This window comes from Clarias gariepinus, chromosome 24 (genome assembly GCF_024256425.1).
Source record: "Clarias gariepinus isolate MV-2021 ecotype Netherlands chromosome 24, CGAR_prim_01v2, whole genome shotgun sequence".
Classification (NCBI taxonomy): Eukaryota; Metazoa; Chordata; class Actinopteri; order Siluriformes; family Clariidae; genus Clarias; species Clarias gariepinus.
The window spans coordinates 1,717,458-1,741,080 of record NC_071123.1 but is presented as its reverse complement, the minus strand read 5'-3'; the positions used below and the strand labels follow the sequence as shown (position 1 = coordinate 1,741,080).

General features: G+C 37.4%; 1 protein-coding gene across 3 annotated transcripts in view; it reads right to left on the bottom strand.

The window, feature by feature from the left end:
• Positions 1-3,323: 3,323 nt before the first annotated feature.
• The window catches only part of eng (endoglin), a 42,569-nt gene continuing 22,269 nt past the window's right edge, over positions 3,324-23,623 (bottom strand). Inside the window, exons 4-15 of one of the 3 annotated variants that reach the window (XR_008356222.1) lie at positions 21,352-21,474; positions 17,255-17,417; positions 17,024-17,174; positions 16,807-16,906; positions 15,730-15,910; positions 15,142-15,278; positions 14,717-14,950; positions 12,476-12,542; positions 6,697-6,804; positions 6,499-6,582; positions 6,316-6,363; positions 5,225-5,315 (exon numbers count right to left, since the gene is read on the bottom strand). Coding sequence is in view for 2 of the 3 variants with exons in the window: in XM_053484925.1 (XP_053340900.1) it covers positions 5,194-5,315; positions 6,316-6,363; positions 6,697-6,804; positions 12,476-12,542; positions 14,717-14,950; positions 15,142-15,278; positions 15,730-15,910; positions 16,807-16,906; positions 17,024-17,174; positions 17,255-17,417; positions 21,352-21,474 (1,434 nt within the window). In the remaining variant the exon portion in view is untranslated. Of the gene's footprint in view, positions 5,316-6,315; positions 6,364-6,498; positions 6,583-6,696; positions 6,805-12,475; positions 12,543-14,716; positions 14,951-15,141; positions 15,279-15,729; positions 15,911-16,806; positions 16,907-17,023; positions 17,175-17,254; positions 17,418-21,351; positions 21,475-23,623 lie in introns of all 3 variants that reach the window. The other 2 variants (XM_053484925.1, XM_053484926.1) reach the window with 2 other exon arrangements.

Sequence of the window (23,623 nt, the reverse complement as noted above, 5' to 3'; positions counted from 1 at the left end):
TAATATTAATGTGGTTAATAGTTAATTTGTATACTGTACATACAAGAATCGTTCGAGTCAAAGCAGGATTGTGCAGAATAACAGAACACAGTGCTGAGAATAAAAACTCCCTGTATTTCTCTATATAATTTCTCAGTATGCCAGAGTCTTGATCAGACTGCCCGTTTCATGTCTGAAACACTGGCCTCCCAGGAACTCCTTTACTGGCTCAAACATGTGAAAATGTCTTTGTAGCGAGGTCTGGACTGTACAATAACTCCCAGCCGAGAAAGGAGTTTTATTGAGTGATTATGTGTACAGTTCCCACATGTGTGCATCTCTTCCACAAGTTGGCGACAAGTTACCTGTTGATTTTCAAGCACCAGGTGTTCTACATGCTAAAGTCTCACAGTAACAGGCAACACTTTAGCCAGGTACATACGGACTTTTTTAAAACATTTGCACCATGTACCGTCCAAATGTTTTACTGCGAGATACATCACCATACTGTGTAAAATTACACATATTTTTTATTTTATTTAGTAATTAAATATAGGATGGAAATGATTAACAAGTCTATATTATTATTATTATTATTATTATTTTTATTAACATCGAAAGTTACACAGTCTACTGATGGGGTGCCAATATTTGTATTATTCAAATTAGCAATTGTTTTTTTTTTGTGATATTTAATTTTTGTTATAATTATCACCTCACAAAACTACACATACTTAAGTGCACATACAGTATAGAAGAAATAAAGAATCATTGATTTTAAAATATACCTACGTACATAATGAGGTGCCAATATTTTTGCAGTCATGATTTTAGTCGATTTTGCATGAAAAACCAGATGTAGCATGAAAGAATGATCTCTACAAATATCATCCCTTTTCTTTCTGCCCATACACTGTAGTACTCCCCCATAGTTTACACAAGCCAAAAGTTTGTGCACCCCTGACCATCACACTTGGAGTATATGTCTTTGTTGAGCTTCCTAGTTCAGTCATTTATTCATTCAGTCATTCCTGTTATAATGAGCTTCACTTCCCCGAGAAGGCTTTCCACTCTATGTTGGTGCGAGGCTATGGGGATTTGTGTTCTGCTACAAGAGCTTTTGTGAGCTCAGGCGCTGATGTTGGGATCAGTCGAGGAGGCTCCAGTGCTTGTTTATCCCAAAGGTGATGGTTCAGTGGGGCTGAGTTCAGTCAGAGCGTGGTACAGTACAGACTGTGTCTTCATGGATCTCACAGAGATGTCGTCATGCTGGATGAGCGTCTGAGTCTCTCAGTTAAAGAGAAACTGTAATGTGACAGAATACAGAGACATTCTCTACAATTGTGTGCTTCTGTGCAACTTTCTGGTTACACTCTGGGTAAGAACCACATATTGGTATATGGTCAGGAGTGCGCATAATTTTGGACATATAGTATGTCAACTTTTATTTGAAGATGCAATGTTTAATATATATTTTTTTATATTTATACCTTTAAGTCTTTAATCTTTAACCAAATGAATCATCTATTAAATGATTCACCAAATATGGCTCACTTATTATTTAAGCCATATTATCAATCATGTCATAAAAATGGCAATATCTCTTAAACAACCAAAATTATTCATTATCTCTATTCAATGACATTTCACACTAAATGCAGAAATGACCACGCCCACTCCATTTTACTTAGTTTAATTTGAATCAGATGTTTTATAATCATGTACAAATCTAAAAACTGTTGATTAAAGCGTAACATTTGGTGCGAGTCTGAGCGTGAAATCACAAGTGTACACCTCGACTGGTTCGTAACCGTGTACACTTGTGAATTCATGTCGACTCGATAGTAAAAAAAGAGAATATGAAACACACATTTGATACATTTACACAGAAAAAAAGTCTAAATAAAAATAACCTGTAAGACACATGGACGTTCCTGTCGATATTAAAGAGGAATTCCTCCAGTATTGCACGAAGGCTCAAAGTTTGTTTTTTGACACTTTAAGAATCATTATAGTGCAAAAAAAAAAAAAATCACACAATATCTGACACAGTTTCCTCTCACGGCAAAAACACTCCATCAGCCGAGACATTTTTAATGGCTGACTTACCAACATTACAAAGTCTAAAGCAAGTATATGAAGATTTTGGAGTTTATTAAAATAAAAACATTGTGTTACATTGTACAGAGACATTGTGTAAGGTTTTTTTTTTTTTTTACTGAATTGTTCCTTAAAGTTTTTATAATACCCTTAATATCACACTCTATCTGAACACACACACACACACACACACACACACACACACACATAGTGTCTACAAAGAGGAAGAAAATCTTGTAACACTTTCTCTGAAGGCCATAAATATAACATAAGGCATTGATAAAGTATTATAACCCCTCATAATCATTATTGAAAATAGATTACACACTATATAGCATTTATAATAATAATAATAATATTAATAATAATATTTATTGCTTTATATGTTTTAAACTTGAAACAACTTTCCAAAAAATGAAATTGCAAATGCAACAGGTTCGCGAGGTCTTGTTCAGCGGATGAACAGCTTAAATATAGGAGATGATTGAGGATTAGATGAAACATCTATGTTTATGTACAATTTAGGGAAGGAGTCTCCAATGTCGGCACAGCTGTAACTTTTACGGTAAAGCTGTGGCTTTTAAGACAGGAGCTTTTTTTTTTCGTCTTAATAACTGCAATAAAAAGAAGTAGAAAAAACAGACTGGTGAGCGAGCGACTTTTTATATTGCGGCTACAGTATAAAATATATAATATGATAAATAGCGATATATTCAACAACATTATAGATGCTAATAATTAATCATTAATCGATTCATCGGGCATTTAAAATTTAACGAATTAAAAATGTATTAACCGGTAATGTTTGTTTTGTATAATATTTCTCTGTAGCTCCTGTGTCTATTACCTTATGAACCACAAGAGGGCACACTTGCAGTTCAGGTGGACTAAAACTAAGAAAATATGCGTTCTGTTACTATTACTAAGTAATAATTTTATGATAACTGATTGTTAACATTGTTTACAATTTTAAAGGATCGATTACTAGTAAAAAATAAAATAACTTTCAGTAGCATAAAACTTGTTGTCAAAAAACTGATGTTAATTTGTTTCCCATAAAAGCTCTGAGGGATTTATTCGTCGTTAATGTGTAATAAATCATTACAATCTGTATAAAAGCTTATAAATGTATTAAAACATTTTATTAATTAATGACAGCCTTCACAGAAAGTATCATCTTTATTAAAATTTTAAAAAGTCACATGAAATTGATTCTTTTTTATATATATATATATATATATATATATATATATATATTTAAAATAGCTACATGCTGTGAGAATTGAGGTTTGAAATGGTTTTGAATTTCTTTCATTTCACAGACAGAGGAGGTCTGAGTCGCAAAAACGACAACTTGTAATAGTTTATAATTTACAAAAATGCTATAAATGTAGAGGGATTTTATATTCAACTCATAAAACTGAATAATCATGATGTATAATCTAAAGAAATGACAATTTCTTTTATATAGAATGAAGTGGGGTTTTTTTTGCCGTGAGCTGAAACATGTCGGACTCTTTGATGAATACATGAGGGTTACTGCAGTATATATATTTCAAAACAATGTTGACGAGGTCACTAAAAAACAAGCAACACAAAACAGAAAGAGACATTTTACATTTATACACAGTTTCTACAGGGTTTCACTGATGCGGTCTGACCGCTAACACTAACACACACACCTCTGTCACAGAGACTGGCTTCGGACACACAGCTCTTCAGGAGTGTTAATCTAACACTGGAACTGGAGGATCAACATACAAGTCACACATTTAATACACGATACTGAGTTAGCTCTTACACTCACTCGCCAGTTTATTAGGCTACAAATACGGTAAATAATAAACTGGCGCAGTGTTAATGGGGTTCATTTGTTGTTTTTTATTGTTTCGCTTCTAAAATAAAAATAAACATTCTATAAAAGACTGAGTCCACTACCGAGATCTCACTCGCCACTCACAATGACTGAAATTAGGATGACAGATGGAGAGCGTATAAGTGTGTGTGTGTGTGTGTGTATACGGGGGTCACACAGTGAAACGCGAAGGTGTGTGACGTTACTCCCTACTGTGGTTAGCTTGTGTTAGTAACTCATGATCTTTAAAATTAACACCCCGGAAAAACAAACAAAGGAAAAATAGGGAGTTCAGGTACATGATTAAAAGAGAGCGAGAAGAAGGAAAAGGAAACTATAAGGAGGAAGAATTGTAAGACAAAGAGAGAAAAAATATACATTAGAAATGTTGATTTCTTTTTTTGCTAATGTTAAAGTTTAAAAACAAGTAGAGAAATAAAGAATAATGTGTGTGTGTGTGTGAGAAAGAGATAAAGAGAGAGAGAGAGAGAGAGAGAGAGAGAGATGTGAGAGAAAGGGAGAGAGAGATGGAGAAAGAGAGAGATGAAAAGAGGGATGAAGAAAGAGATGGAGAGAGATAGAGAGAGGGATGTGTAAGCATGTGGCTGTAGGTTTACTGTAATAAGGTGTAAACCTTGTGTATTCGTTTTGATAATGATGAGCAGAAAGTCGGCGGAGGACTCAGGCTTTAGCGACACACACGCGGTTTACAGTAACATACAGCACCAGCACGTCACTCCTGCAGAGAGAGAACACGTGATTCATCAGGAATGACGTGACCAACTGGAGCTAATCTTTTCTTCTTCTTCTTCTGTACTCTATAGAAATGAAGAGGTAGCCTGTTCGCAGTCGCGTCTTCATTACAGTCAACTCGTGAGGCTGACGCGGGCATCGACTGCCAACGTTTCTTTTCTCTGTTTCTTTTGCATTAATCTGAGGGGTGATGCAGGTCGCAGCGGTTTGATGTGTGTTTTTCTCCTGGAGTCTTATTGTGCCTTGGATCTGTCGAGAGGAATGCGGTGAATTTCCTGTTAGTTCTTGGGGGATATGCTGTGTTTTTCCTGTCTCGGACCGAGGCAGGACGCTGACTTCCTGATGCTGGGTGTCTGCAGAGGCGGAGTTTATTAAAGTTCCCGGTTCAGACGAAAAAAGCCCTGCCCTGTTCGTCTGTGCGTGTGTGTGTGTGTGTGTGTGCGTGTGTGTGTGTGTGTGTGTGTGTGTGTGTGTGTGTGTATGTGTGTGTCCCTCTTTGAGCATGCTCATGCCATGCTGCTGGTTGGTGTGCTCTGGGTGCTGCTCATGCTGCCGTTGGCACTGCTGTTCTCAGAGGGAGACGGGTTAGTGGGCACCGCGTGACGCTTAATCGGACCGCAGGGACATCCTGAGAGAGAGAGAGAGAGAGAGAGAGAGAGAGGTGGGGGGGACAGATAGAGGGAGACAGAGATATGAAGAAAAAGAGTCAGACAGTAAAGTAGAGAGAGTTTAGAGTGTGAAGCAACAGAGAAAGAGACAGACAGAGACAAAGAGAGAGTTGATAGTGACAGAGAGAAAAGGAAAGAGAGAAAGCAACAGTAAAATTATAAACAGAGATAGAAAGAGAAAGAGAAATTAAATTACAGTGAAAAAGAGAGAGTTGATGGTGACAAATAGAGGCATAAAAAAGAAAAAAAGAGAAACAAAGAGAGATGGAGACAAAGGAAGTAATATAGTAAGAGGAGACAGAATGAAAGGGAGAGAACGGTAGTGAAAATAGATACAGAGGACAGGAGACAAACAGACGGGAGAGAGACAGAGAATGTGAGCGATGGAGATATGGAGAGAAAGAGACAGAGAGACAGACAGAAGAGGGAGTTAAAGTTTAGAGCACAAAGGAGAACGAAGGAGAGACAAAGAGAGAGAGAGAGAGAGAGAAACAAAAGGTGAAAGAATGAGACAAAGAGATACAGATACAGCAATACAGATAGAAAGAGAGAGAGAAAATAGAGCGAGTGGGACAAAAAGAGAGAGAAGTTGGTTATTTACTTAGACACATCCTGTTTTAGACTAAATGTTTAATTCCACAGGACTTTGCATTCGTTAAACACACATTTTTTTATATAACTCTATTGTTTAGTTTAATGTTTGAGACACTCTTTCATGTTCTGACTCGTGAAAGCTTGTCGTGTTACAGTTTCGCCTCTGACTGTACAAAGTGCTGACACTGGAGACTCCTTCCACACACACTACATAGACGTGACCGTATCGGTGTTCCAGTGTTTTAGCATTACAATAAAACTGCTGTTCGAGAAAACAGATCAACACCTTCTGACCAATCAGAACGGAGAACTCAGGAGCGCTGTGGTGCATGCTGGGATGTATCGTGTCTGGTGTTGTGTTCGTACCTGAGAAGAAGGTCCCTGTGGGGCCGAAACCCAGAGCGATGGGGTAACCTGAAACCAAGAACAGACACACCAGACGTGAGTTCCGGGTCAGACATCGGCAGGCCTCAGTCACACACCTTCAACCTCACCATTACCGCACAAGCAGGTGAAATCCCAAGAAAAGTAGTGTTGCTGTTACTTAACTGTTTCATCTTATTTCTAGCGGGAAATCATCTCGAGGCTTGTTAAGGTCGCCCTCGCCGCCCTTTAGGCCTCTTCCCTCATAAGCTAAAGGAGCAGAGATGGTTCCCGCTCACACACTCGTCACATCGCCGTTCACTAATAATAAATTGGAAAGTGTACAGAACGGTGGAGCGTGCGTGTCTGCCGCGTTCGGCTCACCTGTGCGGATTTTGATGAACCAGAGAGCGCTGACGAGCAGGACGCCGATGAGGAAACCTCCGAAGGCGACGCCCAGAACCGACTGCAGGCTGAACTCGAAACACGGACCTGAAACGGAGCAGAAATCAATTACTCAATCAAAAAACTATATATTAAACAATAATTATAAATATATACTGTATATATACAGTATATGATTCTTCGACATGTTTCCTTGAAATAAAATGTGTATCGCAAAAACAAAATAAATAAATAAATAAATGAAGACAAAATGCAAAAGCTTTGTTTTAAATGTTAACTTCCAGTGTATAATTTAATACGTACATATTTCTTTCCAATTTTCTATTTCTTATTTTGTCTCCTTAATTTCAATTATAAATTATTCATTTTTCATTTTTTTTTATTTATGTACATATCACATTTCACAAAGGATTTATTTATAAACCTAATTTCTTATTGTATAATTTACTTTATACAATAAATTATTGCTTATTGTAAACCAACTTTTAAATTCCTCAAAAAAATATTACATTAAATTAAGCATTATTCATTTTATTATTTTTTATTTATTATTAATTTCCTTATGTATTTTCTTTTGAAATAATTTTTCGTATTTTATTTATTTTTTCTTGGTTTAAATTATTTTTAACAAATTAATTCCGTATCTAAATACATACTTCTGCTTGTCTGGAAATCCAATGTAATTAAATGTAATAAACATTAAATAAGTCATTATTAAATATAACTCTTTCTTGCTGCTTCTCCTTCTCATAACGAGACGTTACACGTTGTTACTTGGCGATACGACGAGTTCTGAAGTGTGTGATGTTCCACTGAGCGCAGAAGAAGTCAATAGGCAGAAATAGGGAGAAATGTTTGTTCAGCTCTGCGGCTGTGACTTTTTATAGACTGATTTTTGTCGGAATATAGCGCAGGACTTCCCTTTATGTTCGAGGCTGCAGATTTTTTTATAGGAAGAAAAACAAAAACGTGTTGTCCAGTGTGCAGAAATAATGTATTTAACACCTGCAGTGTGAGGGGAAGGCAGCAGGTTCTGCAGGTTCTGCTCCCTGAAGACCTGCACTGACTGATTACTCTTCCTTTCTGAGCTCAGGCGGAAAAACAAAAAATAAGCAGGAGGGCAAACAGTAGTGCTTGTGGCGAGCTTTTTAGTTTCGCCCTTACAGCAGCTTTAGCTGTTTAGCTGGTAAACATGAAAAATGTGGCCTCTTTAAATACTTCCTGAATTTAACCAATCGACACGCAGAGTCCATAACAACGTAAAAGTCAAGTTTATGGGCTTCAAATTTAATGCAACGGAAATTCTAATCTAGGGGTGTCATGCTATAGAATTATAAATATTTAAATTTGCATGTAAAGATATGAAAGTTAATCAATGGGGTGTGGTTGAAATGGGGGCGGGGTTAAAACTGAACTGCGGTTTATATTCGTATCTTTTCTTCATTCAGGTTTATTTAAAATTTTGTACAAAAAGTTACAAAGACTGGCGTGGAGTTAGGGTGTGGGTGTGGTTAGAATAGGATGGGGTTAATGTTTGTTACTTTGAGGTTTATTTTCAATTTTAATACCATTTAATGCCAAGCAGAGTTATAACAGTGGGCATGGTTAGGGGTGTGGGGGGGTTAATATTTGTAGAGTTCCTATTACTTATAATATCAAATAAAATCTAACCACATACACGTTGGTTGTTTAAATTCTTACAAAATGTTCATGGTGTCAGGTTGAAATCAGGTGAGATTATAATACGGGTGGAGTTAAATAAGCGGCATGGTTCAGGGGTGGGGTTATAATTTCTACCATTTATTGTGATAGAAACTTTATTCGTATTAACTGGAGCAATTGTTCATGAGATCAAGTTTATTAAGTAGGTTAATTAATTTCTAACTCGCCGTGCTAGGTGCTAATAAAAGCGAGTGCTAATTTGGGCTTAAATGACAAAACAGTACTCTACAGACAAGTCAAATAAGGGTTGCTTGTATTTATAACCAATGATGACGTCTGCCTGGTTAAAAGGAAAAAGTTTTGTTTATATCCCAACACCTTTTCTTTCTTTTTTTTCTTTTGCTTGCTTGTTTTTTTTCCGCTGAAACACTGGAGAAGTGCCTTCACAAAAAGATTCTTATTGTTTCAAAACAGTAAAAACTAAGCTGATCAAACAGAGGCAGGAAAGAGTGGCGCAGGTGGCTGGGACAAGTTCAACTCCAGGAGAGTCCAAACAGGAAAGACAGTCTGCACGAGTCACTTCCTGTCCAACACCCTTCTAAATAACAAACAGAGCGAGTCATCTACTGTTTGTGCCTTTATTAATACCCTGAAGATTTGTACGTTACGGGCCAAATGCTTCGGGTCATGTCTCCTGTCTCCTGTCTTTTACAGGGCATCCTTAAGTCATGAGGATGGAAAGGTGTGAGGTGTGTGATGAAGCTGTTGTGATGAAGCCCGTTCACTTTTCTAGAGAACACAGCAGGAAAAAATAAGAGCGCGGCCAAGCCGAGGTTTTTGCACGTGTAGCACAAAGACGTGACCCTGTGATGTGACCCTGTGTCCGGTCCCCTTTTCCTCTTTTTTTTATTTATTATTTTTTATTTTTATGAAAGCGCGAAGTGAAATATAATGGGCTTTTCTCCAGGACAGAGGTGAGGAATGCGGCACTCGTTCTCGACTCGTCTGCCCGCAGGCTCTCTTCCCGCTTTGAAGACCAACAGCGTCCAGCTTTGTGTGCGTCTCTGACAATGGCGTGTGTTTGGACAGCCACGCGCTCCAGGCCCCAGGACACAATAAATCCCCCACTGACTCATTATTTTCTGATTACAGTCACAAGGTCAGCGAACAGGCCTTCCTATGAACCCGGCCACATCCTGACCTCAGCTCCATGACGACTGTTCACGTCAGCGCCAGGGGAGAACCGTTAACTCTTTACGCTCTGTCTGCTTTACAAATTAAGCAATCTGTCTGAAATGTGACTTTTAAGTTTGTTAATCTGTCCCTCATTAAACGATTCCACGGCATCAGTTTAAGTGCATTTACTGTACGGGCAAAAGTTCTACGTAGATTCCTACAACATGGTGTTTTCCTTTCATATCGTCATCATCAGTATCGCAATAGTTAGTTGTTCTAGGTTTTACATGACAAGAAGACGAAAACGAAAACTTCCTCTTGGGGGAAAAAAAGGGTTCTTCAAAAGTTCTTCAAGAAAAACCTGTGTTGTAAAAGTGAAAAATACTTTAAGGGCTCACTGGCTCATAAAAGTAAAAAAAACTGCGACAGATAAATCACTACACACATGTTGAAAGGAACAACAGGAAGAACATTATACCAGAGGTTTTATTATTTGAACCCTTTAAGGAGAAACCCTTGAAGGAACTTCCCTGAATTTCACAAACGGTTCCAAGCAGAACTTTGATTGTCCATTGAAGAACATTTATCTTTTTCTAAGCATGCACTCAGTACCAAGATGCTTCATCTAGTTCCCTGAAGTTAAGTAAAAATCATGAACGACTTTGTACCACGTAAAAATCACGGTTCCTCAAAGGTTCTTTAAGGGATTTCAGGAGAACCCTTGCAAATAAGCAACCATGTATAATCGGAAAAAACACTCTGTTGTATGATTTCTGCTTAAGATCTTAAAGAGTGTTAAACTGATCAGTGTAACAAGTGAGTAAAAATGTGGCTCCACCCAGGAGACATTTTTCTCCAAAAAATATATATTTATATATGACTTTATATGACAGGTTTGATAGATTGTTGTACATCTGCTGCAGAGATGCTGCGAGTCATCTCCACCCATAGCAGTTTGTTCTTCATGATGAATGGAATTTAATAAAATCAGATTGTCACAGTTTGTTGGCCAGACCCTAAAGTTTCCTTTTTGCCTCGTGTCCAAAGAGAGAGCAATGCAGACACGCCCACGCTCCAGGATAATGACAGTACTGTGCATAGAGACAGACATGTGCGTGATGGATGACGGAGTGTAAACGTGTGGTTTATGCACCAAACTTTGGGTCCCGATCAAAAAAAAAAAAAAAGGGGGTGTCAACTAGCACATGCTCCACAAAGACCTTGGAGTTCCTGGACACCGCTTTGAGAATCACTGCTTTCATCTGAAGTACATATGGTGAGTGGAAGAGTGGACTACAAGTGACAGGAACATTCTCTCAAGACACAGCTGGAATCCTTACACGATTTGTGCTGTTAAGGTGAGAGGTGTAGCATAGAGGGGTAAAAAATGACGACTATTTTGTGAGCAAGATGTTTTCATGAGCATTTTAGAAAATGGGCTTGATAGCCTTATTGTAGTCCTATAGACGATAGTGTCGAGTGTTTTCCTGTTCTCTCCTATTTACATCATTTAGAACTCTGGCGCTGGATATACAGTACATTAACACCTGGGCGTTTAAGTCAAAGCAGGACTTTTAATGGTGCAGAATAACAGAACACAGTTCTGAGAGTGTTAGCTTTTTCTATTTCGTTATATAATCCCCTGCTACACTAATGCACGTATCCCAGTATTTCACTGGTGCTGCTTGGATGCCATTAAGGTAGAACGTTTTCTCAGTCTGCCAGAGTCATGATCGGACTGCCTTCAGGTCTGAAACGCTGGCCTACCAGGAACTCCTTTAATGACCCTTTTATTTAATGGGCTCCACTTGCACACAACAGGAACTTGGCTGGGATTTACTGCCACATCCCCCATACAGTCCTGACCTGAAGCCATTTCCACATGTTTGGGCCATTAAAGGAGTTCCCGAGAGTCCAGGGTTTCAGGTTGGTATCCAAGCACTAATGAAACACTGGGATAAGTCCATTAGTAAAGCAGATGATTATATAAAGAAATAAAGGAAGTTTTTAACTCTCAGAACTGTGCTCTGCTATTCTGCACAATCAAAAGTCCTGCTTTGACTTGAACACCCATCATACTAATAAAGGTGCATCACCGAGCAGATACTATTGAGTTGGTGGTTTAATACAAGTGCAGCACTGAGAATGACTTTATTCATTTTAATCAGCAAATATATAAACAAAGTCATCCTTTAGACCATGGGGGTTTCAGCATCATGTTACCGTTACCCTTGGTACCTTCTCGTACTAATCCTCTCTCACCCTGACTTTTTGTATACTGCACGTGTGCCACTGTCTTTCTCCTTTAATTCCTTTCTTCTTTATTTCTAATCTATTTATGGTGCACAGTTTGTAGTATTTTTCCCAAAGATCCAAACCCTATATCAACTTCGGAACTTTTGACCAGGACTTGTTTTTCTTGCTGCTATTTATTTATTTATTTATTTATTCATGTTGTCTAAAAACAAATCTCTGGATCCATCCTCGATAAGGTATTTACAGTGTAATCGTGTGACACTTATACAACCCAATAACACACTACAGTAATTATGCTAAAGCTAATAAACCAATAGTTTATCTAATATGTCTCCAAATCATACACTTTATTTTTATGGTTTTTATGGGTTTTTTTTGTAAATTCAAAACAGAGCATCCCAATTAAGTCCATTTCAGTTCCAACAGCGCCTGTAACACTATTATATGTGGAAAAACTCTACAGGGGATTGGTACTTTACCCTCCACCCCTGCGGTTTTTGGTGCATAACTGCCAGATTTTGAAACGCACCAAACGGCATGATTAGCGCTGGGAGACAAACTCAGCCTTGCTGTTATCGAGGCAAAGCAAAACAAAATCCAAACACTGTGTAATAAAGCGAGGCCTGCATTGTAGAAAATATGTCTGGCTTGTTTCTTTACTCACTCGCTGGTGCGACGTATGATGGCGTGACCAGCACGGTCTTCTTCACAAGCTGGGGTTCTGCACAACTCTGAACAAAAAACAAAAAAAAAACATTTAACAATTAGTTTCCCTGTCTAGTTTTTGTAACAATAATCAAACGGCGGATTCTGATTGGCCAGCAGGAGGCCTGAGATCATGTTTCATATATAATAACTGCTGATTACTTGCTGCTGTTCCTTAATAACTTCACTACGGGGTCATTTTGTGGGAACGTTTTTCTGGCGTAAGTGTTTCTGGTCAGAATGCTCTCTCTCTCTCTCTCTCTCTCTCTCGTTTGAACAAAGCAGTGACCCAAGTACAAAATCACTCCAAAGTGCCTCAAATTATTTCAGATGGTGACCATGGTAACAAAACAAAACTAAGAGACAGCAGGTCGCTTTGGTTCAGTTCTGTTTTTTTCTCCAGGCAGAGGTTTCTACTAATACAAATGAATTAGTCTAAATTGCATTATTCTGAATAAATATCAGAATAATGTTTATATGAGTCCTAAACTGGTCTGCATGGGAGGAGTGATGTTTAGTCTCAGTTACCATGACAACTAATGAGTTCAGACTTTTAATCATGCTGTTTGTGTGTTAAACAATTTCTGCCTCAGCAAATCCTCAGTCAAGTGTAATTAGTCAATTAGTGAAAAAAGATTTTATGTTGCTCAGTATTTAGGAATAAAGTCGGATTTATTTTGTTTTTTTCCTAGGATAAAATTCTCACTGCACTGTTGTTAACTGTGCTCTTTTTGTCTTGTACATTGTCTTGTGTAATATCTTGCACGATTTGCACAAGCTTGCATCTGTGCACTTTATTGAGTTTACAGTAGGGTTGTACTTTAAGTATAATGTTTTAGATATGCACAGTCTCGTGTAGTTCGGAACTTGTGGTCTTATGTAGCATCATGGTCCTGGAGGAGTTTTGTTTTATTCACTGTGTACAGACCTTACTATATAGGGTTGAAATGACCATAAAATTTGAAAAAAATTGACTTTGTTTATTAAAATAATATACCACACTCATCTACCAATCAATTACTCATCTACCAAATTCAACATAGTCTGGGAATAACATTTTATCAAATTTCTCTTTATTACCGCATGAATTTTGTGTCCTCGCTGAATAACGAATTTCAAATATTCACAACCTATTTTAGGTCCATTTGCATCAACATGTTATTTTTAAGTCCAGCCACTTTACAGTTCATTTAAATAGCTTAGGTAATATTAATAATATCGAGGAGCTGGGGAGCTCTGTGGTTAAAGCCATTGGACTGGTGACCACCAAGTTGCCACTGCTGGGCCCTTAAGAAAGGCCCTTAATACTCAACTGCTCAGATGAATAATGAGACAACAATGTAAGCCGCTCTGGATGAGGGGGTTTGCCAGATGCTGTAATGTCATGTAGCTGGGTTTTCTGACATGACAGTTTTACTGCATATGGTGATCATGTTGGAAAATATTAACGTGGTGGACACACGTCATGAAATCCATTAAACTCAAACGCATACACGATTATTGTTCTTGCACTTAGCGGATTATTTATATATTATGCATCATGAACCCTTTTTATTCGGCTTGAATTCTGAGTCAAATTATTGATGATGATTTCTACTTTTGTACAAAAGTTCACAAAAATACAAAAATTCTGCTTAAATGATGCAAAGATTATTTTTAGCCATTTAGCTCATTCCTATTTATCAACCCTATACATAAGCGCCTCTCCAGGCAAGGTAATGAAAATGCAACTGATCTTTAGATCTTTTTCTACTCTTGATGTCCATTGCATCTTTTCCTAAACTAATGATATACATGTGTGGTTTAACTTTTCCCCATTTACATTTTCTGTTGTTACCTGTTGATAGTCTGATACCCAAATATGGAAGAAAACCTGGCTTACATGGATAACGTGGCTTTTGATGACCCCTCATTAATCACCTATAGATGTACATGTATTACGCTGAAAGCTAAAAAGAAGGTTGTTGCAGAGCTTGCTGTTGCCTCTTGTGAGTGCATTGTACATCACTAGTGTGTAGCTAGCCTTGTGCTGCCAAGGAAGCTAACACAAAGCTGAGCACCATAATATAGAAATTAAACTTTCATACATTTTAAATAAAAATGTTTTGTATAAATTGTTTAGTTAACAGTAGGTTATACAGGCCATGCATACAAGCGGTCATTACAAGAGCCCTCTCGCTTACTAGCTCGAACCACCTACCTTGGCGTAATTTGGGGTACAGTGGCTGATGTTACACTGGAGCTCCCAGGTGTTGGAGGGCTGATCCTGGACATTTTCAAAGGAAAAGCTGAACCGGGTCATATTAGGACACTCTAAGCAAGGTTCCTCTTTAATGGAGATATGTTTCTCCACAGGATGGATGCCTTTGGAGCGCACAAAACATGACTTCACTTGGATAACTAGGAGCAAACCTCCATGAACCAAACTCTGGACCTAAGAGAATGGCATGCAAGACCAAGAATCAGGGATTAATATCTCTAATATACTGCATATGCTCAAAGTACTAGGAGAACTGAAATAAAAATCTTTCCGCCTCTGCCAAGAGGTTACACCTGGGTCATGTGGGAATTGATCCAAAACAAGGACAAAATGTAACTTACAATCATTGATTTGTAGTTTATTACCTGAGCATAGAGTCTCTTGTCGGTCTGCACTTTGGTGGTGGGATTGAGCTCCGCTGTGTAATCTGGAGACGTGAACAACTGCATCTTGGTATACGACCTAGGAGACGCTGTGGTCGCCACCTCGTTTTTCTCAGTCACTTTGCAGACAGAGACAGAAATTAAAGCCCTAAAGGCCCCGTTGTATATACTGTATCTGCGATATATTTATCTATGATTAATATTTATCTAAACATTATAATGAGCCATTAATCAAGACAGCGGAGAGAAAAGAATAAACACCATCAGGGTCGGAATTCATACAAATACTACATCAGAGGGATGAACCAGATGTGAAACATACTTCAGCAATACTTTATTACAATACAGAGGTATAGTTCTTTAATGGAAAAAGGATAAACTTGAGTTTTGAGAATTCCTGGCTAAAGGAGAATGAAGCTTTTTCCTTTTACTAACAACCATCCTAGCAATTTTGAAAATATTTAACCAAATGTTTTACTACACATCCACACATCTACAGTAAAAACACTTTAGAAAGCTAACAAACTGCACCTTTAACCTCTGAAGTTAAGGCAATCACTTGGGTTTTACCTTGTTCTCTCTCTTCAATCCTGATCGAAATCAATGGGCTGTTTAGAAAAATCTCCGTGTAGCTGCTGATTGATTTGCTCTTAAAAAGACTGAGTGCTTGATTCTGGAGCACAGCGGCATTGTCAGAAAAGTTCTTCGGCCAATTCACAAGCCGATTGTTTAACTGCACGGCGTTGTTGGACTACACAAACAGGAAAGAGTATACATTTATAAGATATAGAATTTATAAGATGTAATATCAGTATTAAAATATTCTGCTTCCCAAATCATTAAGGAAAATAAAAATCCTCTTAAAACCGAGAAAATTAACAGGTATAAAATCATTTTTAAAATATCTTATTCATAGTGTAAATATTTTTAAAGAATACAATGTATAAATAAATAAAATAAACACACACATATATATATTTAAATTGTAATGTCACATACCAGCACATTAAGTTTATATTTAACTCATTCAAGTATTATAAATTCATGAATGTCATTTTTTTAAATAAATGTATAAATAAATAGTTTGTGATTTCAAAGTAAAAACTTAAAAATTTTAATTTTAATGAATTAAAAAAAAAATTACATTTAAAATTTCTAATTTAATTCTTAAGAAATAATTAATAAGCAAACTTTTTTGGATTAATTCTCACAAATATGTTATAAAATAAATATTAATAATTTTTTTATTCTTCGAAAATTCTTTAGCTTATGCTACTTTGATATATTTTATTAATTTAAATAATGTATGAACGTTGCTAAGTGTTGTAATTAATTCAACACTCAATCAATAATTTAATTTGTCATTAAAATGCAAGTAAATTATTAAGGTATAAAATAAATAAATTACATAATCAATAAATTAGCAAAATAATATTGTACTAGATAAGGTTTAACCAATAAGAATTTACATTATATAATCATCTTGTTATGTTTATTAATTTAATAAACTAATTAATGTAATTTAAATGGTTTCTTTCATGAATGTAATCAATAAGTGAATTACGCAATTACTATATTAGTAACCAACTTATTTGTAATGAATGAAATGGTTTATGTGCAGACTGGCACATCATGTTCTTTACTCACCATGAAAGACACCCCCAAAGTGTCGATCTTCCACAGCATTCCAACCGGACCTCTTAGGACGAGCTTTATACCAGATGTAACCACGTCCACCGAGACGTTTCTGTGAACCGTGATTAAGTAAGTTTAATGTGAGTGTGTTTAATAAAACTGCAGTAATACATCTACACAGGAGTGGCTGCAGTGACAGGGTGAGAGGTGAAATCCCGAGGCTGATCACCTGACGTCGATGTAATCCGGGATGTTGATGATGTGAAGCTTGTCCTGAGAGTTAAGGCAGCAAGATTTCACGGCTTGCTCATCACTTTGGACCTTTGGTGATGTCTTGTTCGTTGGTACTTCTAACCTCAGGTCACAGACCGTCTCTGCCCCTGAGCAAAAGAAGGGGAAGTATTACTGTAGCGATAACTGTGTTCTTTAATATTATCATTTCTTTAAAACTTTCTTGTACCTTTAACTCCAGTGAATTCGATCATTTTTGGAGCATTCACTGTGGTGAAAGATGAAACTCCTCCGAACTGTTTTTCTGCCCATGAAACCAGCTCTTGGCCTTGAACATCTGGAGTTTGCTGAACAGGCTTCCTCACTTGAATAACAGTTGTCCCATTCTGTGCCTAAATATTAGACAGGGAATATTTAAATAAAGTATAAACCACACACATCCTTGTACTGTATGTTGTGTCTGTTGTCTGATTCTTCCTCATTGTCTGCCTAATTTAGTCTATCATAAGAAACAGGAAACTTTAGGACAGGTGAAGCCACCCAAATGCATCTTTTTAAACCCCTGCTAATGCCATGCAACAGAGCGGCGTAACACACTCAAAGGAAAGTGCTATCCGCCCTGTTCTACATAAATGTGTCAAATTTCTGGTGCATCAGTCAAAATTTTGCTAGAACCTTAGAACCTTTATATGCATGCCTCTTCGCTGTAAGAATTAAATTATAATGGTAAGAAAAAGTATGTGAACCTTTTGGAATTTCATGTTTTTCTGTCTTAATTTGTCATAAAATGTGATCTGATCCTTATCGAGGTCAAGAGTATAGACAAATATAATATAAAAAATCTGCTCTTTTATGTCTTTACTGAACACACTCGTTCAACAGTCAAAATGGCAGTGAACCCTTGGAATTAATAATTGAATGATCCCACCCCCTTGGCAGCGATAATCTCAACCTGGCACTTGGTGTAGTTGTGGATCAGACCTAGACTCTGTTTATCATGTAGCTGTGGATCAGACCTAGACACCATTCTTCCTGGCAGAACTGCTTCAGCTCCGTTATATTCTTTGGACGTCTCATGTGTATGACTCTCTTCAAGTTATTCCATAGCATCTCCACTGGGTTGAGGTCTGAGTTCTGACTTGGCGACTCCAAAAGGCAGATTTTGTTTTTCTGAAGCCATTCTGAAATAGCAATTGCCTTGGGAATACATATTACCCTCTATGACTGCAAGCTGGTCAGGCCCTGATGCAGCAAAGCAGGCCCAAATCATGACGTTTCCTCCACCATACTTTACGGTAGGGATGATGCTTTTATGACGAAATGCAGTGCTCTTTTTCATCAGATGTAGTGCTGCATGTTCTTTTCAAATGGTTGGTTTCATCACTACACAAAACATTTAGTTAATATCGCTGTGGAGTGTCCTTCAGGCGTGCCGCAATGTTCTTTAAAGTTCTTCCTTTGTGGTGTCCTGCCATGGACACCCTTCTTGTTCAATGTTTTACGAACTGTAGACTCATGAACTCAGATGTTAGCCGGCTCCAATGATGCTTTGAAATCTTTGGCTGTCACTCGGGGTTGTTTCTTTACCTCATTGATGTGTCTTTGTTGTGCTCTTAGGGTCATTTTAACTGGGTGCCAACTTTTTGGTAGAGAGGCCACAGTCTCAAAGTGTCTATATCTGCCTAACTGTAGACAGTCTCAAAGTGTCTATATCTGCCTAACTGTAGACAGTCTCAAAGTGTCTATATCTGCCTAACTGTAGACAGTCTCAAAGTGTCTATATCTGCCTAACTGTAGACAGTCTCAAAGTGTCTATATCTGCCTAACTGTAGACTGCTACATTTCTAAAGCTTCCTTGCTTCATGACTAGTTAGTGTTTTTTGAGGTCATTAACTTAAGGGTTCTCATACTTTCTCCACTAGCACTTAAATGTTTTTATAATTGTTCTAAATAAAGACATGAAAGGTCTAAAAAAAATTTATGTTATTATATTAGGCAGATTATATTTGTCAATACTCGACGTAGATGGAGATCAGATCACATTTTATGACAAATGAATGCAGAAAACCATGAAATTCCAAAAGGTTCACATATTTTTTCTTGCCAAAGTTTATGGAATATTATACATAAAATTTAGTTCATGCACCAAACATAGTAACTGGACATAAAATCATTCGCCAGCAACAGTTGGAAAGTATCATTTAGAAGAGATCCAGATTTACTGTGACTCAGACTTAGATCCTCTGATTTATGTCTCTGTTCATTCATACTTTAAGGATTACACAATCAGTCGACTTCCTTTCGGCTTCTTAGGAGGAGCAACAGGTCCTCGCGCTTAGCATAAAAAAAAATCTTCCTCTAAGAAATTTTGCTTCATACATCCCATCAGCTCCTCCCTCACTCTCATGCTTTCTCTTCTTCTTTCTCTTTTCTCAAAATTCTCTCGCCCTTTCTCGGGTTGAGTGTTTGTTATGGTCCAGCGTCCATGTGCTGGATTGCACAACCTCGCTGGTGCCACACTACTTCCTTCGCTTCCTGGCTGGGGACAGGAAATGAGACTTTTTTAACCGCGTGCGTCAGTCCGGGTGGCTTGAATCCGACCCGGTGTGCGGATAAATATGGACGTACACACTGCTGTCGACACGAGACGTTCACCATGTGGCGGAAAAACAAACAGAGGGCAAAGAACTCCAGTTGAGCCGAATCAAGAAAATCAACACTGACACTAATAACACTGTCTCGTAATTAATAATTGGCATGGATTAAAATGCAAATAGGAAACAAAACTGTGGATCGAGGGTCAGGCATGTATTAAGAAAATTACAGTGGAGCATTAGGAGAATAATTTTCTTGATTATTTCTGTTTGATTATTAAAATCTAAATGATTTACTCCACCATGTAGAGTATTACCTCATTTTGTTATCACAGGCAATCATCTGAGACGTGTCTGATTTTTTTGTTTATACATAGACCAGTCTAGCATGGCGCAAATTGCATGTCTAAATCATTATAAGATAAACAAAAGCACAGGTTGGTAGTTGAGAGCAAAGGTTTGTGCCTCCATAAAATATATATTACATATAAATATATAATAACAAAAAAATCTTTCATAGTTAAAAGTTTCACAGTTTCATAGATTTTTCATGAAATAATTAAAACACATAAAGGGAGATACAAACACGAACTAATATCATTTTAGTTTCTTTGGTAACGTGTGATAACAAATGATAACAAGAGTTCATGCTTTGTTGTTTCACTGTAACATGACAAGCCGTAAAAAAAGAGTCATGTGAGTAAGTGACTATAGTAGTTATAGGGGATGTTCCACATCATAAGTAACAATTAATGAATAAAAAATACAATTATAGGAAATGCAGTCACAGGAAGATAATCAACTTTCTTTCAGGTAGTAAAAGTAACTCGGCTTCACCACACCATGGCATCACTGCTCTCTTTTCTTTTCCCACATGACACAGAGTGTGTTACTCCTTATATAAATCACAGTTCATTCGTTTTGCATTGTCTTTAAGGGGGCACAAACTTTTGTGAATGTCATTTTTGGTAATTTTAAACCTATCTGTTTAGTCATGGTGGACAGATAAAGAAAGACAGGAAGCGGCGGAGACGAGAAATTAGACAGATCACAGTGAAAGAGTTAAGGGAGTGGACAGGGAGATAGAGAAAGTGAGGATTTGGACGGAGAGAAGCGGAGGCAAGAGGGAATCTGTCTCCGGAGGTCATGTTCTCTCTCTGGACTGATAACAGGAACAGCGCATGAGCCGAGCTATCCTAATCCAGTATTCTAGCTGACTTGACTTCCTTCCTGCCGCACGACTCGGCGTGAACTTGAACGAGACCTCGGAAACAAAACAATCAGAACGAAGACAATGAAATGCAGACAGTTATACTGTATATATAAAAAGCAGCATTGCTGAGTGTGATTAAGAGGAACCTTGTGATCTGGGGAGCGTCACTTGGAGCGAGCGCCTTGCGTCTTATGAGTGTTCTTACAATCCATCTCAAGAGGATTAAATCTAAATTTAACCCCTGATTTGTTACGATGACCCTTTCTTAAAAGCAGTGATAGTTTCCCCAACACTGTGCTTCCTCAATGACATTTACACCACAGTGCTCTTGACATCTGATCAAAAGGTGCTGATTAATTTCTCAACAGCGGCTCTGATAATTGTATACCTTACCTGTACAAGTGTTTAATTCCTTATAATAATGACAAATGACTGCTCTCCCAAACCCAAAGATGAGCCTGAAACACATGCAGGTGTGAACCCAAGGCTCAGCGCCTTACAGTTCACTCATACACTTACATAGATGCTGGTGTCGAAGTTAGAATTCAAAAGGATGTAGATGGGTTTGGAGAGCGTGTCTGGGCTGGTGAAGATCAGGATGGCTGGACCGGCTGTAGTCACGGACATCATCAAATTATCATTCTGTAACAGAGCAAAGAATTAAAGGTCAGTGTCTCTATAGTCAGGGCTTTCACAACACACGCGGGACACGAAAAAAAAAAGCAGCATTTTAATTTCCCGCTGCTTTTATACGTAGATCCTCAAAAGAAGCAAAGATGGGCAGTATGTGGAGATGTCATGTTGACACTGGTATGCATTATATTACAGTACACATTTCTGAAATATCACCTTTATGTTTTTTTTGAAAGGTTATTAATTTATTTGTAATGAAAGACTACAAATTAGAGGAGCAGCTGATTCAATGTTAAATATGAATAATGTTAGATGAAATAACTATTATATAGAGTACCAGTCAAAATTTTGGACACACAATTCACTAAATCAGTTTTTTAGGAGTGTGCAAAGTTTCGGCTGGTATGACGCTGTTGATCCAATGTTAATGATACACTGTATTTATTTGTTTATTTGTTTGTTTTTTGTTTGTTTATATTTAGTCATTCACTTCCAAAGCCTAATTCTAACTGTAAAATTATAAATGCAAGTGACTTTGTGTTAAAAGTGCTTTTTATTTCCGCGTGTGTGATTAGTCAGTTTCAATGTTTACATTATATTAGGTATGGCATAATCTGTTTATTACCCCCTAGTTAATGTTAACTTTTTTTGTAGCATTACATCTTGTTTTCTGTAACAGTAATTTAAAAGTTAGCTTGTTTACTGTAATGCTAGTTCATGAGTTAGCATGTAGCTTTAACTTTAGGAATATTAAGTATATTTAAGATGAAACACACTGTATGTGTATATAAAGCTAAGGCTAAAGGCTATAGGCCCCCAAAGCATGCAAAGAGAGGAGGTACTTGTGATATCATCAACATGGTCCAATTACTTTATGTAACACTGGTTAATGAGGTAATCTGCTTATTGTAATGCTAGTTCGTGATTTAGCATGTTTATTGTAACTTTAACTGACTAGGAATGTGAAGTATATCTAAGTAGAAACACATTGTATGAGTGTATAACGCTAAGGCTAGGCTTTGTAGCACTACAGTTAACAGGCTAACTTGCTAGATCATGAGTTATCTTGTTTTCTGTAAAAGTCCTTCATAAGTTAGCTTGCTTGCCGTAATGCTAGTTGATGAGTTAGCTTGCTTACTGTAATGCTAGTTCATGAATTAGCATGTTCACTGTAGCTTTAACTTTATAAATGTAAAGTACAGTATATCTAAAACAAAACACAGTATATGTGTAAAAAAAGGCTAAGGCTAATAGCTATAAGCTCGCAAGGCAGGCAGAGAGAGAGAAGGTACTTGTGATATCATCAACATGAGCTGTTTACATTATGTTTACATTCTGGTCGAAGCAGAACGCCACGGCTGTACGAGACACAGTGTGAGGCCAGGGGGCACGAATTCCCACGAGCCCTTCTGCCATGATTAGGAAGCAAAGAAAAACACGCGCCATAAACATGTGGCGTCCTTTTTGTGACTTTGTTTTTGCTTCCCAGGCGAGACGAGGAGACTTATAGACGCATCGCAGACACAGATCTGAGCTAACGTCAATACCGCCAAACCAAGAGAATGTTTATTTTAATCCACAATGAACTTCTGTTAAACAGTGACGCAATGTTAAGTCATCAGTATTACAGTATAAAAATACAGTCACTAGAAAACACAAAAGACGCGCCATCTGCTTGATGTCGTTATATTACAGAGAAAACTGAACTCCTCTGTAGATGACGATATGGGAAACCTTCAAGTTACAGCTTACTTGCTTACTTTTGACTGGTACAAAGCACTGATACTGATACTGGAGACTCCTTTCTTAGATGTTATATAAACTTCACAGCAAACTACAGAAAATATAATACTTCACCACTCAAAAAGTTTTTATATTGTTTATGCACATCACACAGTCAACCTGCAATAAAGTTTCTCGGCCTTGATTGATTTAAATTCTTAATTCTTAAAAATTTCACCCTGATGAGAAATATATGTACCTCACATATTTATTATAATATATTAAAATGAATCTTAATAGCGTATCACTAACCGATGGAATAAAATCAAAGTCTCGTGAAAGCACAGGGGGCGCAATTGAGTTCATAAACACGCACACTTTATGAAGACATTCTAAAGACTCCAGTCCTAGTGTGTAAATGTGAACTGAATCCCCT